The sequence below is a fragment of the Euwallacea fornicatus genome, chromosome 30, assembly GCF_040115645.1.
Source record: "Euwallacea fornicatus isolate EFF26 chromosome 30, ASM4011564v1, whole genome shotgun sequence".
In the NCBI taxonomy this organism is placed as follows: domain Eukaryota; kingdom Metazoa; phylum Arthropoda; class Insecta; order Coleoptera; family Curculionidae; genus Euwallacea; species Euwallacea fornicatus.
The window spans coordinates 2245204-2262983 of record NC_089570.1 but is presented as its reverse complement, the minus strand read 5'-3'; the positions used below and the strand labels follow the sequence as shown (position 1 = coordinate 2262983).

The following is a 17780-nucleotide window of genomic DNA, read 5'->3' as shown; positions in this document are numbered from 1 at the left end:
TCGCGAATCGAATGTTTATTTTCCGCGGAAACTAGCTTAAATTCGGAATTTTCAGCGTTCGTGCGGAAATAGGTGCAACGAATACGAAGTAATAATCGATCGCGATTACTATTGATCATTACAGACAATGGGGCTTCGCTATTGATGCTTGGTCCGAGAAGGGGCGCCGATGGAGCAGGGGCACCTCCGCACCCGCAGAAGGTGCCTCTGGTCGCTCTGCCCGACAGCGAGTCGGTATTTTTCCTATAACTTTCCAGTGTCTTCACTCGATTACCTCGGCCTTCGCCCCGCGCCAAATGGCTACAAAAACGATTTCCATTGCGTGAAATCAATTCGACATATCTTACCATGTCAATAATGAAACTTTGATTGAGTTCATAAAATATTTAATTGCTGACAAGCCATTTTACATTAACTATTTAATCTACAAAGGAGTTTTGTTGCGTTTACTCACGGAAGTTCGTTATATAGTCAATTAACTCCTAATTGCAGTTTAATGTAACGTTTATTCGATGCGTTTAACGGTTAGGTTTTCATTATGTGTTAAATTTGAAAGTCCTGTGGTCCTGTGGAAAATAATAAATTATGATATTGCTCGAGCCCGCAAAGAGAAATATATGACTTGTTTTTTTTTCTTTTTTTTTTTTTTTAATTTCTGAAAGAGAAAAGCGTACGCTAAGTGGACAGAATTCAAAACAGAGCGACAGACGTTGTCCTACACACTTTTATTTCCCAAGAAAACGGAGGCAACGAAAGCACATAGGAAAAGGAAAATTAAGATTTATGCCTTCCCTCGGCTTTATTTATTAACGGGAAAAGAAAACCTTTTTTAAGAGCGCACTAGGCTTTAAGTGCCCTTTCCCTTCTATAATTCGCACGTCATTTTTATCAGGTATATTAGGCCGATATCTCTGTGTGAAACACCTTTTGATTTCGTTCCAGCCAGCTCCACATTGCCAACCTCGACAGCGAAGATATGGGCTGACGTTTGTGCCATTTTTTTTAATAAATTTTTTCGGAAAATTCCTGCTGCCCTGTCAAACTCGCAGTCCTGGAAGCGCGGCGAAACGGTCCTAATCCTAGAATTAGCGAACGAAATCTTGCTTCTGAGCAATAAGCAATCAATAATTTATAAAGAATAAATTGCCTTCGAACACATATATGAATAATTCACTTGTACTTTACACAACAGAATCAAGTGCAAAGTGAAACGTTAAAGGTCTCCTGAAGATAAAATCGTTATGGAGCAAACGATTCTTTATTGCGCTTATGACCTTCCTAGAAGCAATCCAGTAGAAATCCCTAGATGGCCTCAATTTTCGCCGAAGCTGTTGCAGTACGTCATTGGATTATGTAATATGTTCACCAAGGCGGAGCTCTTGGTTAAAAAAAAGGAGGTTCGAAACTGAGGCGGAATGTAATAATCATTTACCATCTCCCATTATCCGAATTTCAATTCGTAACTTTAATCACTATCTAGGCCCTTTATTGCATCAGACTTTAGCCTTTATTGCTGGATTTACGGCATCGTGTCCAGAATAAACATAGGAAACTTAATGACTCTGGATTTATATCTCGTCTGAATCATTTATGAACGGGCTCTAAAACTCATTACTTTTAATTTCGCTTACGCCCCGAAATAATACCGGGTTTACCACTTTTAGGAGACCGCGCCCCAATTTTATGCGTTTTTCTGTTATTCGGCTTGATAACTGAATAAACGCGATCTGCTCGTGGAAGGAGTTCCAAATCATTGTTTTGAGAAATGAGCGATGGTGACACGCGAACGCCTCTGGAGGGACTCTAAAAGTGTGTGAGGTGAGGCGAAATTGGCCAAATCGGAGTGATGCTCACAGCAATTTAAGATGATTTCGAGTTGAATTCAGTCGAAACAATGTAGTTCCTAAGAAAACTTAGGTGTTCAACGTTATCATTTCTACTTTACTTTAAAGATAATCCACGTAGCTACAGCAAACTAGTATATAGCTGTAGGCGAATAGTGGCATACACAGGGTGTTTCCTAAGTACGGCACATGGCTTCGGTGGCGTATTCCACAGCTAGAATAAAGGTAATTTCGTTACATGAACTATATTTCAAAAATGCTCCGTTGCGGACGTACAGGGTGCGAAAAAGTGTTTTAAAAAATTACAATTTTTGAAAGTGAAAATTCGCAGGGTTCGAGAGTTCGCAACGGTGCGTATTTTACGCTGAAAACTGTGGCTGTTGTGTAACCAGTGGCGTGCGGGCGGGATAATTGCTGTATATTTTTAAGGCACGCCAGAGTTCTTTTCCAATATTTTGTTCCTTTTTTAATTGTGTGCTCGATTTGAAAGAAAAAAGGTCTCTTGACTTTTTTCGTGGGACGCACCGTTTTCGAGTAAACCAGTAAAAAACACTGCAGCTGAATTTTATCATTCTTTTTTATTATTCTTAAGAGACGAAATAATTGTGTGAAAATATGAATTTTTTTGCTGTTTTGCACCGATGCTGACTCTCAAACCCTGCGAAATTCCATTAAAATGTCTCAAGTACTTTGGCAAATATTCGAAAGATCGTAGTTTCTTTAAGGAAATTCTCGCACCCTGTATGTCCGCAACGAAGCGTTTTTGGGATATAGTTCGTACAACAAAATTACCTTCATTTTAGCCGCAGAATGCGCTCCCGAAGTTATGTGCCGTGCTTAGGAAACGCCCTGTATACTATACATTATATATAGTGTGTACCTACAGACGAACAGATCTACGCTAACATGACAACATGACATACTCGTAGCAAAAAATACTGATTTCCATAATTGCTATTTAGCATTAATAAGTACCTATCACAAAAACTTTTGGCAAATTATAATCAATACTGTGAGTGAAATTACGTTCAAGCTCAAACGTAAACGATTCAGTAACAATTAGGAACGATTTTGTCCTTAACATGTAGCTTTTTATCAAAGCTCTACTCCACGCTATACTTCCATCTTCTCGGTCTGAACCAACGAAACAGAGGGAGTTATCAACCCAACTTTACTTTGAGTTATCATTTGGCCCGTAGTTTTATCACAAATGGAAATTTTCCTTTGTTTGATTATTGGGATAATTCCAGTCTTAAAATTCTGGAAACAAAATAATTATGAAGTTTCGCCTCGAACCTGGAGAGGAGTTTGAAAAATTTACCTCAATCACGGAATTCGGTTCGGTAAACACATAATAAATAGCGTATACGGGGATCCATAACATGGACGAGAAACTGATGCCTAATCCCAGGATGTTGGCCCATAAAGGGTAGTTGTAATCCCCATAGCGTAGTTGCGTGTATTCCATGCATTGCTCCACAAATATCACCTAAGGGTAATAGGTTAATGTAGATTTTAAGTACAGAGTGCTTCGAGTTTGACGTGCACTATTGAGAATTCGGAAAAAGTCAGAGATGGGATGTCGCTTGAAATGGACACCTCCGAAACGAATAAGGATTTGGAGAGGACTTACGGTGCCCCTCAATTTAGGTTTTTTACGAATCGGAAGTTAAATAACCTTGATAAGACGACACTTAGCGCCCCTCTGAAAGTACTTCGTTTCTCTGGCGGTTTCCGGGAGCCCCATGTACACGCGTACAGGGATCGTTGGATTTAAAACACCCCGAATTTCACACGTAACATTCCGAATGTCTTTAGAACGGTCGAATAGCCATTGATTTCCTATCGATCTGCAGAAGGCAGAGCTCTTCGGATGAAAATCCGAATGGCTATTGAGCCTACTTACAGCGATCACAGTCGGAGCACAATACTTCCAACAACACCTCCAAAACCAGCTGGGTCGGTAACCCATCATTTGCTCAATGCAGTCGCACAATTTTTCCACCCCAAAGGTCCAGGATATAGCCACGGTTTGGAAGAAACACACCCAGAGAAGGGACATACCGCTCGCCGAGTAGTAGTCCATTAATTGGAATACGTACATTCCTCCCTGGAAGAGACGTTCGAAAAGTGAGTTAATAACCTTTTGGACGAAGATAATACCTTGAAAGTCCCGTTAAACAATAAGTTGCAAAAGTTGTTAATATTACATGGGTTAAAGCGTTTTACCATGCTTTTCTTCGACGCGACAGATTCGACGTGTTCGGGGCGATAAATTTAAAAGCGTAAATATTTAAAGTAAAAGCTCTCGGAAAGTATCTCGGTTCATTCGGCATCATGATACTTACATGAGTGACCATTGGCATTCCCAGCAGAAACATCATCAGGCAAATAAAGGCCGTAAAAGTCTGTCTATGTGGCCTTAAAATGGTGGACCAGTTATCGACTAGCCCTGTAATAAAGGACTCCACTAGGCAAAAGGCACTATCCACACCTAAAAGCTGAAAAGAAGTGTTTGCGTTTAAGGCCGTAAAAGTCGTTCGTTTAAGAATGATGGTCAAAGCCTCAATCGAACTACTGACTTAACATTGTCAAAATTTTCTCTCACTGAGCCTTTGCCCCAGAACTCTCCCTAAAGACAAGAGTATTTTTCAGTTGTACTTTACGATTTTTCCCATTCAATTAACCGAAAAATACCTCTCTAAAATCTGTGAGTAAATGGTCTTCGAAAGGCATGCTCACCAGTAACATGAAGAAAAATGTGACCGCCCAAAAAGGAGCCCCTGGTAGCTTTAAAACAACTTCGGGATAAGTTAGGAACACTAATCCGGGTCCGCTTTTAACCACATCCCCAACGTCCACATTTTGTTCACGTGCCAGATGGCCGAGTATGGAAAAGGTCACCAAGCCAGCCAGTACGGAAGTGAACGTGTTGACGATGCAGGTTATCATGGCGTCACTTGAAAAATAATTAGGGACACTTAACGATTGGACAGACTACAATTATGCCTTACTTCTGGACCCGCAATAAACCAATAGCGGATCGACTATTACTGATAACTCACTACGTAGCTAACAGAGCTTGAGGCACTGCGCAGCTTCGCCTAAATTTAGACGGAAAAATCTTCCGGGCTCGTTGCATTTCCGCCGAGAAAACACTTCCTCAGAGTTAATAGCTTTAATCAAAAACTCCTTTAACTCTTTTAATAGTTGATGGTAAAGGGGGATCTTTTATAAGCCCTGCAGACCTATTAAAGATCTAATGTACCCTTAACCCTTTGTTTGCTGGTGGGCGCGCGGCGCGGGTACTTATAAGTGAATTATTTCCCCGGTTTCTACCGCTTTAACCGTAACTTTTTCTTGGAAAAACAAATCTCCGGGCACGAACGGTAAAGAAAAGACTTTTTTGCACTTACTTGTAAGAGTTATGATGGAATTTGTTATAGGATCCCAAGGCCGGTAATGCGCCACAACCGATACTGTAGGCGAAGAATATTTGAGAGGCCGAATCGATCCAGGGTCCTGGGGTGAGGAGAGTTTCCCATCGGGGAGTGACGTAATAATACAGCCCATCAGATGCACCATCGAGTGTAATGGCCCTTACGAGCATTATGAGCAGGATTACATAAGGGAAAAGAGCCGCAAACCATATAATCTAAGGAGACGGTAATTCTGATTGCGAAATAGAGAACGTTAAGGCGCAGTTGAAGAACGTGACATTAGATATGAGGGCCGAGCTCACGCTCGAATCATTCAACCGGGCCTTTCTGTTAGTGTTAGGATGTGAGAAAAAAACATATCACGAAAGGGAAATTTACCTTACCGCTTTGGTGCAACCCTTTCCTTAAAATAAAGTAAACCGTAAGCCAGCCTACGCACAAACATACGAAGAGGTTCCATTGCAAACCTCCCACCTCTTCTAAGCCTCCGGAAATGCCCAGCACTTTGTGGCTGAAAATCGGTTTGCCGTTAAGCTCAATTGTTTCCCCACGGGTTAGTTTCACTCACTCGAAGAATTCCTCGACCGAAGATGACTTTTTCGTGCCATTGAACGAAGAAATGTTCGTTTTCGAGGTGAAGCAGTCTTTGGTGTTCCACCAGTTATCTGAAATGGGATGACGTTATTTCGATTTAGTCACCGAAATGTGCGTTAAACGTTCGTGGGGGCTCGGTCTGGGGCCACTCGCTCGATGTGAGTTCATAAATATTACTATTCATTGTTTGAAAGGAAATGAAAAAACACACTTCATCGTCTATACGTATAACTCGTATGTAAAACGGTAAAAGATTTAACCACATGGGGGCGAACGTGCGTGCTTGAATGCCAAGTTGGAACGCCGTTAAAGCTCGCAAATTTAGAACACCCCGGAAGCTGGCGAGAAAAACCAGATATTCCGATTTATGTTCATGGGAAGTGTCTGGGAAGCTGAGCATGGAATACTAAGCACTTAATAACTACACTAAGTGTCGAAAAACCGACGTCTTGATAACTTTGTCAAGAGGTGAGTTTCTGCATGAATGATGGAATTAAAGCGCGCTTTTAGCTTATTCCTTTTGGTTCCAGCAACGTGACGCTGCGTGATGGAATTCCGTTAATAAATGTATTTTTAAACTTCCCCCTCTGGACGCTAACAAACGCGTGTATTCACGAATCGAAGATTGCACAGAAGCAAGTGAATTTTGAGGTGATTCGTTGCGAAATCGAGGCTCCGCGCGTGAGGACGTCGGCTCCAAAAGCCCTCAATCTCACGATGCGGCTTGTCTCGCACCTAACAACTTAACCACGACCACACGCAGCAAGTCGTCGACGTGAAGTCTCTTTTGATCCCCGACACGCTTTAGCTTTAACGACGTTTCATGGCCTTTTTCGCATCGTTACGCAGTTCGTTCTCAGAAACGCATCTGTCCAAAAAAATGCCGCCTTTGATGTACAGACCTTAGTCGAAGAGAACGCGTTTAATTTCGTCGTTAATCTCACTCAGATCGACCTCACGAAAGCGATAATTTATGGTTTCAAATTGGCAAACGAGCCCGTAGTCGCGCACTGACGGACCATAATTAATATTTCCGATGCGCTCCCACGACTCACAAGTTTGTTTCGTGAGCCGCAAGCGTGTACTCACCGCAGTCCTGCCAAGGGAGCTCCGGCATTGTTGCAAAAGTGCTAATTATGTAAAACAAAGTCCACGCGATGATCACGCAGTAGTAGACGTCCAGCAGGAACACTATCGTCATCGTGGCGAATCCCACACCCTTCAAGATCGGGCACAAGTGACCGACGAAGGTCATCCCGCCCGAGCCCAAGTACTGACCGATGGCTACTTCTTGGAAAAACAGTGGAATCCCACAAACTATCATGGCTATCGAGTAGGTTACCAGGAAGGAGCCTTCGTTAGAAAAAAAATTATTAAAAAAAAATAAATTAATTAAAAAAAATCTGCGGGAGGCAGGATTGGATTGTCGGCGGGAGCTGGCTTACCTCCTCCATTTTTGTAGCACAAATATGGAAATCTCCACACGTTTCCTAACCCTACGGATAGACTAATGCAAGACATGAGAAAGTCCAGTTTATTTCCCCATCCCCCGCGGTCTTCCGGATCGTCAGGTATTCGATATGTGACCGATTTCCTGTTTTCAACCTTCTGGCCTTCGGTGAACTTTTCCTCGTCTGCGATTGATTTTTCATCATTTTTCTCCGTGTCTCGACCGTCGACCCATATTAGTTTATTCGACATTTTATCTGAAATCCACGACAAAGAACCTGTAATGCAGAAAACTGCGCCACAAGATAGGTATTCCGACAATGAAATTTTACACTGTTATCCTAGACCTTTTGACGTCACGGTATATTAAACGTAATAGCCGGTAACTCAAAGCTGAGGTGGCGTTTTCTTTTATTACTAAAGAAGATAAAAGTTCTAAAAAGAAATTCTGCTTTGTTGCTTCATTCCATGAATGTCTTTAATTGTCTTTGCAGCCCTGTATTCAGCTCAACACGTGGTGGTATACAACTAGTGAGAATGGAAAACTCTGGTAAAAGATCTTTAATTTAGATAAATGTGACAAGGTTGGTTTGTCCTGAGTATGATTAATGTCCTTAATTTACCTCTGTAAATTCCCTGGGGACTATTTAAATGTCCCTAATGAAACTAGTCCTGGCGACGTGTCCTTTAATAATGCCCATGCACAATGATTGAGTTTAGCAGAAGTTCTTACCGCATTTAGCATTGACCTCTGCCGTTTCTGCACATACTTCTATTGAACTCTGATCGGCTTAATGAACATCTAAACACTACTTTATAGATCACTTACTGGCGATATAATTAAATCGGTTTATTTTTAAGTTTGGCAAAAAACTTGTGCTGACCGTGCCGAGGCGTAAGCCAATTTTAGTTACCCTTGGTTAGTAATCGGATGGTATAGAAAATGCGATTGTTTACCACTGTGGACCTGTTAAAAATAGGTTTTTCAAGAGCAACGAGGTCCGAACGAAACTCCTTCGCAACGATGTAAATTCCACGGTGCGAGGCCTGGAGCTATCCGAAGAGCGGTTCCCATAGGACATTTGTTGTGTCCCCTTCGGCAGCTTAATAGCATCGTAGCTGACAAAGGCAGGAACATTGAGATTCAAGGAATATATGTAGGGTCCGTTCGTCGGTTCGCCGCAATATTTTGTATATACAGGGTGTTTGGTCCACCGAGGCACGTCCGAAAGAGGGCGGTAGGTGGGACGAATGTGAACGCATTCGACCATGTATACTGTTCCATCAAGCGTCACGCATTCCCGGATATCGCCATTTTTCCGAATTTTGCCAAAATCGCCGTTTACCTCCGTGTAAGTAACGATAAAAATTTAATGGAACATTCGCCGCGACTCTGTCGGTTTTCGCATAAACTCGAACATGTATTTCATCGACGTCAAACTTGCGGTGGTGTCTGCATATGAAAGACAAAGCGTGATGCTTTAAAATTCCAAAAATGAATTTCTCTAATGTCAAACCTCGACTTTGTCAGCAAATGAAGAGAAAGACGCAAACGGAAGAGCCGGTCAAATACCTTCGAAAACTTCTTTGACCGTCGCAAATCGCATTTCAAAGCGACGGACGTCCGGCCCGTTATCAGAGAGCAATAAAAAAGTTTTCAAACAATCAATTTCCTGAAAGGTGAATAGGACGAGACGGACCGATGCTATGGCCTGCCAGATCTCCAGACCTCGCCCCGGTTGACTATCACATCTGGGGACGAGCGAAAGAACTGGTGTACGATGAGGAAATTCACGATCGAGACCATATCATCCAAAGAATTAATGGGGCAGCAAAATTAGCGAAGGCTGAAACGAGGCTGGGAGCAACCACTGCAGAGAGAGACGAAGATGTCGGTGTTGGAGCAGAAACGGTGGTTACCATTTTGACAATAATAACTAGTTGTAAGTAAATAGTACAATTTACATAAATAACAATTACTCATTTTTGTTCAATTTGTTGAATTGCCCTTTGCACTTTTTCTGAATTTTTCCCCTTTTTAATTAAATACCTTATGGAGCATTAAGTCTGCGCCTTTCAGTACACCATTCGAGAGAGCGATGGTCAAATGCGTTACCACCCTCTTTCGGATGTGTATCGGTAAACCAAACACCCTGTGTAAATTAATAGGTATCATTGTTACCGTCCGACCAAATCGAGCTGCAAACGGGAGGACGTCAATTGTAAAGTAGCTATAATTCAGGCTAGATTACAGGAATGGAGGGGGATAAAGAGTGAGGTGCCCTGATGGTGCGCCCATGTGTGTGGTCGCTGAGTTCATGTGGTCCGCAGCGTTACTGGAACTTTCCCCGGTCGAGAGCCGCATGAAGTAAAAGAAAATTGAGCCTCTCTTTGTTAGAACTAGGAAAGAGGGTCGAAGGACAGCGGTTCTGACAAAGGATGCTTCATGATGTCCAGATGTGGCTGGCCACATGACGGATCGGTAATAGGTCTCTGGTCAGAGTACGCCGCTGTTTCGTCGCCCCCGAAATCGGCACTTAAGACATTCTAGAGACTGGGATCGCTCTCTTTGGATCCGAGGCGACGGAGCGGCGAAGTGTCGGTCGAGGAACGCGAGTGTCCCCTTAGTTAAGTTACAAAGTGAGCCCCTAATCGCAACCATTCAGGAATAAAACCCTGGACAATAGAAGAAAAAGGTCTAAATACATGAAAGAGAATGGTGTGGAAGAAACTTAACGGAGATCGAAACGACAACGCAACTTTATTACATTGCTCTCACCCCACGTGGCGCGTTACAGAAGCACTGTGTGCGTTACTCGCACGGGGCGGTACTCGTATCAACTTGGAAAATGAGAGCTGAGAACAAAAAATAATAAATAGCGCAAAATAACGTGGTAAAATGTTTTAGTTTCGCAAATATTAATTCGTTTCAAATGGAAATAACCTGAATTTCATAAAATTGAAGATACATTTCATTTCAGCGAACTGAACTGTATATTGAACGTAACGGAAAAAAATTCGAACAGTTAACGTGATGAATGAAATGCTATTTTGTATCGTGTCGATATCGAATAATTATATGCCAGTAACAATACAAAACTTTTATTCAATTTTCAAAAGTACGAGAGGAGGAATTAGAGTTTAAATGTGATACAGAGTCTTCTGCGTGAGAGACGAGAAATTTTTTTAATGAATCTGAACTCTCAGTTGGTTCACTGGGGTCTTGAGACTATTTATACTACAGAGAAATCGTAGGCCTGCAACTGATAACACGAATTTATTGAAAAAATACTATTAAGGGTAATTTATACTTTAAACAGATTTCGGACTTTGGTTGCAGTTAACTATACTTCGCCATATCAGGCAAAGACTAAATGAACAAATACTCCAATTGTATTCCGGCACTACCACAAGGTTTCCATAAGCAGGTAATGGAAAATAATATAAGAGGAATAAAGCCACGGGCGTAACTTAAGGCACTTTACATATTAAATTTTACGAAATTCAGATTCGTTCATTTTAATTTCAAATAAATTGGTATCTCCGAAACTAAAAGTTGCTACTGCTTTTCTTCACTATTAATCGTCACTCGTCGTCAACCTTAATTCCCCAAGTTCATACCTATTGATCAAAAATTGCCTTGTACACAGCCCTCTGGCCATTGCAACAGAGCCGCTTGCGACTGTGACATGGAAGAAAACCGCGTGTTTGTTGCCTTGGTGACAGCCACGTAATTGTCTTTTTACTGTCACGTAATTGTCTTTCTACTGTCACATAATTGTCTTTTTACTGTCACGTAATTGTCTTTTTACTGTCACGTAATTGTCATTCTACTGTCACATAATTGTCTTTTTACTGTCACGTAATTGTCTTTCTACTGTCACGTAATTATCTTCCTACTGTCACGTAATTGTCTTTTTACTGTCACGTAATTGTACTTTCTAGTGAATTCATGAAGGTAACGCCACGGTCGACGAAACCGGCTCATGGTGTGCTTAATGCGAGTAGCGGAACGAGAAGAACCTCCATCACTGACGTTTAATTTAAAACTTAACAATTAATTCAAAGTGGCTGCGTTGGTTTCGGCCACGTTTCAGTGACCGCTAATGATTATTTAAAAATATCGAAGTGAGACTCGCTAAAGTTTCCGCAATCGTTTTAGTGTTCGCCACTACAATTGCACTTTCAAATCGTATTAAAGGTGCCCGATGCCAGACCAGCTATTTGGCCATGCGATACCGCTATTATGCAAAGAAATTAATGGGTACGTTTACATGTATTGTTAATAGTCGTAATGCCGACGACGGGTTGTTAAATTTCAAGCTATTACGGCGATATTAAGCGGTAGAATTTCGATGATGAAAAAATCATTAAAACACTCGAATTCATTGGCCTCTTCAAGTGAATATTTCAATTTTTTTTAATGCGGACCTGGACTTTGAAAAAATTTTTTTGTCACACGTTAATGAACGCAACACTAAAAGTGAACAATACGAACCTGGAGATGCGTCGCTGGTCGCCAACTAATTTCCTTCTATGCACTCAATCTCAGCTATCAGTTAACAACTCACGTTAAGAATAGAAGAACGTATTGCCGGGCCCTCTTCAGACCAGCAACTAACAGACACGATGATACTGGATGATAAGTTTACTTGAGTATCCTTTCAAACAAAAGATCGAATTGCATTTAGGTGATCACATCTGGCTCTTAACTAAAAAGGATCCGTCTAATTTAGAGAGAAACGTTTTCTTAAATTCTCCGACTACTTGGAACAGATACTCCGTGGCCCAATTTATCAATCGCCCCTGTGGCCTCGGCCTAACACGTGTCTTCAGGTTCCCTCTAAACTTGAAATTTAGAATCAGGGCGCATGTCAGTTTTTCTTTGCCGCAGATCGTGGATTTTCAAGCAATAAATATTAGAACTCATTTATACCTTCGTCCAGTACATTTCCAACCTCATCCGCACGCTTTTCCTAGCAGATATTAAAATACCGAACGAATGCAATTTAATTCAGTCCACAAGATAGGAGGACGTTGATTATTTTTTTGGCCACCCTGTACACCGACAATGGTGAGTTTTTCACCGCGGCTCTGACTCATTTTGCGGAGTGCTAGCGACCTCTGGAACATCTCCATGACGATACGTTACACCTTGCATAGCCTCATCTTCGTTTCCATTAACTCGATTCGACAGGAGCCGAGAATATTGTTTCAATGGAAATCATCTTCCAAATAAATTTACCAGCGCTTTGAACCGCTTTTACCACTCTGTCAATTTTGGGCACGAGGCAAAAGGGAAAGTCTTTGCCAATGGTCACACTGTAGACCTATTTTGACCGGTAGGTATGTTGGTGCGTTTGATTTTTGCCGCACTCGGTATGTTCCATATTGGCGTAGCTAATATCGAGTTCAAATTTCAACATGATTGCTTGACCAATCGGAATTTCGGACCTATAATAAGATCTGATGGGCTAAAGAGTGTTGGAATGCCGAGTGGGTTATTGCCGAAATTGATACATGCATCAACTGACGCCTGGCTTCTGTATTATTAAATTATACGGGGTGTACCATTTAAAGCTGCGATTAAAGATCGCTCGAAAATTGTAAGTTGCATGAAAAGGAGTTTCAAATAAGAGTTGTCCGCCAAAGAGAGGGACATGTGGTGACGATGGTGGCTTTTAGCGAAAGCGCCACTTCAAGGTCATCTCAAGGGCAACTTTTCTTTCCAAACGGCAACCCTGTATATTTTTTACAGATCCCTGTAGAGATTCGAAAAGTGAATATCTTTAGATTTGAATAATTTTTTGTTAAACACGTCGCTGCAGAGTTATCCTTGATTATTGTCTAGTGTTCGATACACTAAAAATTATTGCGTGTTTTTCCTAAAAAAATTTTGCAATGCAAATTCTGATTAAAATTCATAACAATCTTTCTAATTAAAAAAAAAATTATGAAAAAAAATAATTTCTTAAATTTCCTCTTGCTAACGTTTACCGTTCAACAAGGTCTACAGAAAATCGACATTCTCTTTTCTACAATCAATCTAATTGTTTCGTGTGAAATTATTCAAAAATCATTCTTTTCGTTTCAAAATTCAATAATCGAAATGGATCGTTACACCTTGGACGAAAAATTATAAATGATTTTTATTTATGGAGAAGCTGGAAGAAGTGTTGGTCGGGCAATGGAACTTTATGCCGAAAGATTTCCGGATGGGGGTTCCGCGTTGGACGACTTTCCACAGTGTCGTTAAAAATTTCAAAGAAACGAAAACGTTCGAAGCAAAGAAGGCGCAATCGCTCCCGAGGTGCAACACACGAAGGCAATCAAACAGCAATTCTTACAGCTGTTGCCTTCGATCCCCACGTTAGTTGCCGTCAAATTGCTGCCGACTCAGGAACATCAAAGACAAGTGTCCGAAGAATTTTAAAGGGGAATGAATACCATCTTTACCACACTTTTTCACATCAGGGACTCCATGGAACCGATTTTGAAAGCCGAGTCGATTCTTGTAAATGAGCAACTAAGGCAGCAATTAAATCAAAATGCAAATTTCTTCTCCAACATTGTGTCTTTGAGCGAACCCACGTTCACAAATCAGGGTGCAGTGAATCGCGATCATCTCCATTTTTGGAGTACTGTAAACCCACATCGGCTTGGAGAAGTTGAACATCAAAGATCACAGTCAGTGAATGTATGATGCGGTATTATTAAAGAATACTTAACCGAAACTTTTTTCATTGAAGGAAACTTGAATGGAGAAATGTACCGCAGTTTCTTGGGCAATAATATTTCGGAATTGTTGAAAAACGTTCCACTTGCGATTTGGTGGAGTGATGTGGTATCAGTATGACGACCGTCCAGCCCATTTTTTTTATCGTCTCGTGAGATTCTAGATGAAATGTATCCAGGTCGATGGATCGACGGGACTGTCCAGTGAACTGGCCTCCTAGGTCGCCTGATCTGACCTCGTCAGATTTTTTTATCGGGTTTTTCAACGAAGTTTATGCAGAAGTACCGACAACTGCAGAACAGACGAAAGGGGGGATTGCAAATGTGTGTCAGTTGATGAATTGGGAGATGTTGCGCGGAGCAAACGTTTCTTTTCGAGTGAGAGTCAAGACGTGTTTCGAGCAGCAAGAAGTTCCCCAAATCAGGATTTTAAATTAATTTTTCGAATTAAAAAAAAATATTGAAAAAATTTTTTTATTATTGGATAAAAGGATTTCTATGAGTTTTAAACGAAATGTGCATCACAGAACTTTTCTAGGGGGAAAAAGGCGATGATTTTGACTATCACGAAAATTGGACAAAAATCGAGGATAGCTCTGCAGCAAAACGTCTGATAAAAAAATCGTTCAAGTAGAATATCTTCATTTTTTGAAAATCTACGAGGATCCGTAGAAAAATACGGTGTTGCCATTAAAAAAAAAAAGTTGCCCTTGAAATGACCTTTAAACGGAGCACCCAGTATACGGGCTGAGCCAGGTTTCGTTGGCACGTTTTCAAAGAGTGGTCAATGACGTACGGTAAAATATTCAGCTGCGCAGAGAACAAGGGGGCAACGGGAAAGCGACGCTGTGCAAGGAGTGACGATGGCACACCACCTTTACGTCCGACGTGGAGCCTCGCTGGGCAGGGGCTCGCTTGACAAATACATATCGTGCAATGGAAACGTTGCGGCTCGAATTTTTTATTTTTAAATTCGATCTTGGAAAAACTTCTGGCATTCGACGGGACTATTTTTCACATCCGAATGGACGCGAAAAATAAAAACCTTCGCCCGACGTGAAAATAAATCGCAAATTCAGCGATAATAATCATATTTCAAATTTTTCATTGGAAAATCATACAACGCAGGGGCCTTCGAGTTCTCGAAGCCTTGAACTTGAAGTTCTAGCGGCGTTCCCAATGTAGAAAAAAAAAAATGATCGTTGATTTACGAAATAGAAATTTCGCACGAGGTGCCTTAAAATTAGCACACTCCTACCTAATCACGCTGAGAGCTTGCATCAGCTTCATGAATAGAATGTTTATTGTATGCAAAAATGTTTTATGTGGAGTACTGTGAGCACATTCACTATCTGTCTTGTAATCCCGACATTGCAGGATGATAGCGCTGAAAAATTACAGATCGTGCAGTTTGACCCGAGCGCAGTGCAGGTACCACCGGGAGCCGAGTTGCGTAATAAGGAGAAAGATCAACGATGTCAGATCGATCGTGCACATTTTCGCCAGGCACTGGTTCAAACTCGATCGCACTTAGAAATGTGTCCGGCAATGACCGATCGAACGTTGAAGAACACAATAATTTAAAAAAGTTAAAACAAAAACGAGTTCGACCTCTATTTCGATTTTTATTAAATCGCAATAATCAGATGCGAATTAAACTGGAGTCTCAGCCAATTGAGTCATTCTCGATTCGTAACTGTATCGAAATGGAAGGATGAACCCCAACGGGAAATTAAGAGAACAAAATCCTTCAGACGGACTTGCGACGGTTCAATAGCCTCAAGGTTTCGAACGAATTTTAATTAATAATTGATTTAAACGAAAAAAAAAAAAAAAAAATGAGAACCCTCCGCGGGCAAACTCATTACGGAACTCCTTCGTGCGGTTTCAAATTCTTCCGCCTGTATTTGTGAGATTCCGAGCCGCGTGGCTCAGGTATTTTACATGTATCTGGAGATTTATTTTTAAACCGAGTTCGTGGACCCCCGGGGGGCCGGGGGCGGGGGCGTTTGCGGGGGGGTGACTTAATGCCAAATTCGTATTCTTCGAAGTTCAGAAAAGTTGGGAGCGGATTCGCAATCAGTTCCCAAGCAAAAGCGGTTAGAGTGGCAACGTGTAGAGTCACTGACCTTAGCTTCTTCGCAACGATTAAAAGCGATTTCTTCAATTTAATTCCAATAAATGCTCATTGGGGAAACCGCACACAGACACACACACGCACACACATGCGCCACTTGGACCTCTCCCTTTCCGATCTTCTAGAGTATGCCGGTGCACGTAGTGTTTTTGGCTGTCTAGACACTGCAGAACAGCAGGACTGTCCCTGGTGATCGGATTCAAACTGCACGTTTCCCAATAGAAACACACGTCTCTCTCGCCCGTGCAGGTTGCATCATACTGATAATAATTTTTTCAGTGCCAACACGTCACGCTCCTGCTGGGTCTATCAACGGAATAATTTGAGCAGAATTGGTGGAATCAAAGCAGAGCGTCGGCCAATTTTTCCATTTCCATGGAAATTGGCTTCTCCGCAATATTTCCAGGGTATCGATATGTGCCGGCCCTTGGCCTTGTTTTTGCACGTTCCTAACGTTGGATGAAATTTTTATTAGTGGTGATGGAAAGTTGTCTCGCTAGCCTTGCGCCAGGGAACAATAGAAGCAAGTTAGGTGGATAACACACGTGCACGATGCGGTTTTTTTAGATTTAAGCTAAATCGTAATTGAACTGGTAAAACGCTCTCACCTTGCTGGCAGACCAATCGGCCGGGTCAAAATCCCAACTGGAACTTCTTCGGTAAGTTCGATTAAAGAAGTTCGCACGAATGAATCACAACATGGAGTTAAGAGTTGCGAGTCGAGGGCAACCAGAGATGTCAAATGCGGTTTTCTCTCCTTAAGTTCTGAACGCAAACTGAATCTCCAAATAACAATTCGCTTACAAGTAATTTACGCGCCATCTGTTTACTAATTGGACTGAAACAGTTCAAGTTTTTGCTACCCGTCAATCAAAGCAGGATTTAGCCAATAGAAAACGTGACTTTTTCGGCCGACTTCTTCGACGTGGAATTTTTACTTTTAATTTGGTATAGAATTTTCGTCCTTACATCCGCCCGGCAAACACTTTTGCGACCTCAACGTCACGTTTAGCCTCATTACTCGCTCACTCACTTATCCAGCCGTTGAATAAGTAATAATAACTTACAACCATCGATTCTTATCGTCCGCCCAATGGGGCACCCAATTTCGTGGGGCATGTTTCATGCTTTTCGCTTATTGCTCCGGGTATAACGGTTCCAGTGCAAACGATTTGAACAGGGAGTTTCGGTTGGCTTTATGCTTAAACGACCAGGTGCAGGTCGATCTGCAAACGTCAAGGAGGGCCAAGCAGAGAGCATGTCGACCGGATCCGACTAGAATTGAGAAGAACCGCGAGTGAAGCCGCCGAGTTGCGGCTCCGCCCCTCGCTTTGAAAACTTACGATACTCGTGACTTAATGTGTCATTGCCGCACCGAACTGCTGGCAGTTGACCGAACGACACGGATGCTTAAATTTTCACTTTAGGTCAAATTGAGGGGATGGACGCGGTCCTCAAATCTCCCTTTGGGAAAGGGGGCCGCGTAATGGCTTTTTCGGGCGCTGTATTGGATTTAGAAATTTCCGGGCAAGCCGTGGCAGACTTGCAGCCTTCAGATTTTCAAGCTTTCGGCGGGGCCTC

At 41.9% G+C, this 17780-nt stretch overlaps 1 protein-coding gene across 5 annotated transcripts; it reads right to left on the bottom strand.

The window, feature by feature from the left end:
• Positions 1–364: 364 nt before the first annotated feature.
• LOC136347769 (sodium- and chloride-dependent GABA transporter 1-like) lies at positions 365–16962 on the bottom strand. 5 transcript variants are annotated; one of them, XM_066298050.1, is made up of 11 exons: positions 16808–16962; positions 7324–7584; positions 6968–7231; positions 5853–5949; positions 5663–5795; positions 5261–5499; positions 4587–4803; positions 4193–4345; positions 3751–3954; positions 3166–3333; positions 365–3104 (listed from the first exon to the last, which is right to left on the bottom strand). In XM_066298050.1, the coding sequence occupies exons 2-11, from the start codon at positions 7577–7579 to the stop codon at positions 2958–2960; spliced, it is 1878 nt and encodes a 625-aa protein (XP_066154147.1). In that variant the 5' UTR covers positions 7580–7584; positions 16808–16962; the 3' UTR covers positions 365–2957. The 5 variants fall into 5 exon arrangements, with proteins under 5 accessions (XP_066154147.1, XP_066154148.1, XP_066154149.1 ...); XM_066298051.1 differs by lacking the exon at positions 16808–16962 and adding an exon at positions 16192–16405; XM_066298052.1 differs by lacking the exon at positions 16808–16962 and adding an exon at positions 7951–8232.
• Positions 16963–17780: the final 818 nt, after the last annotated feature.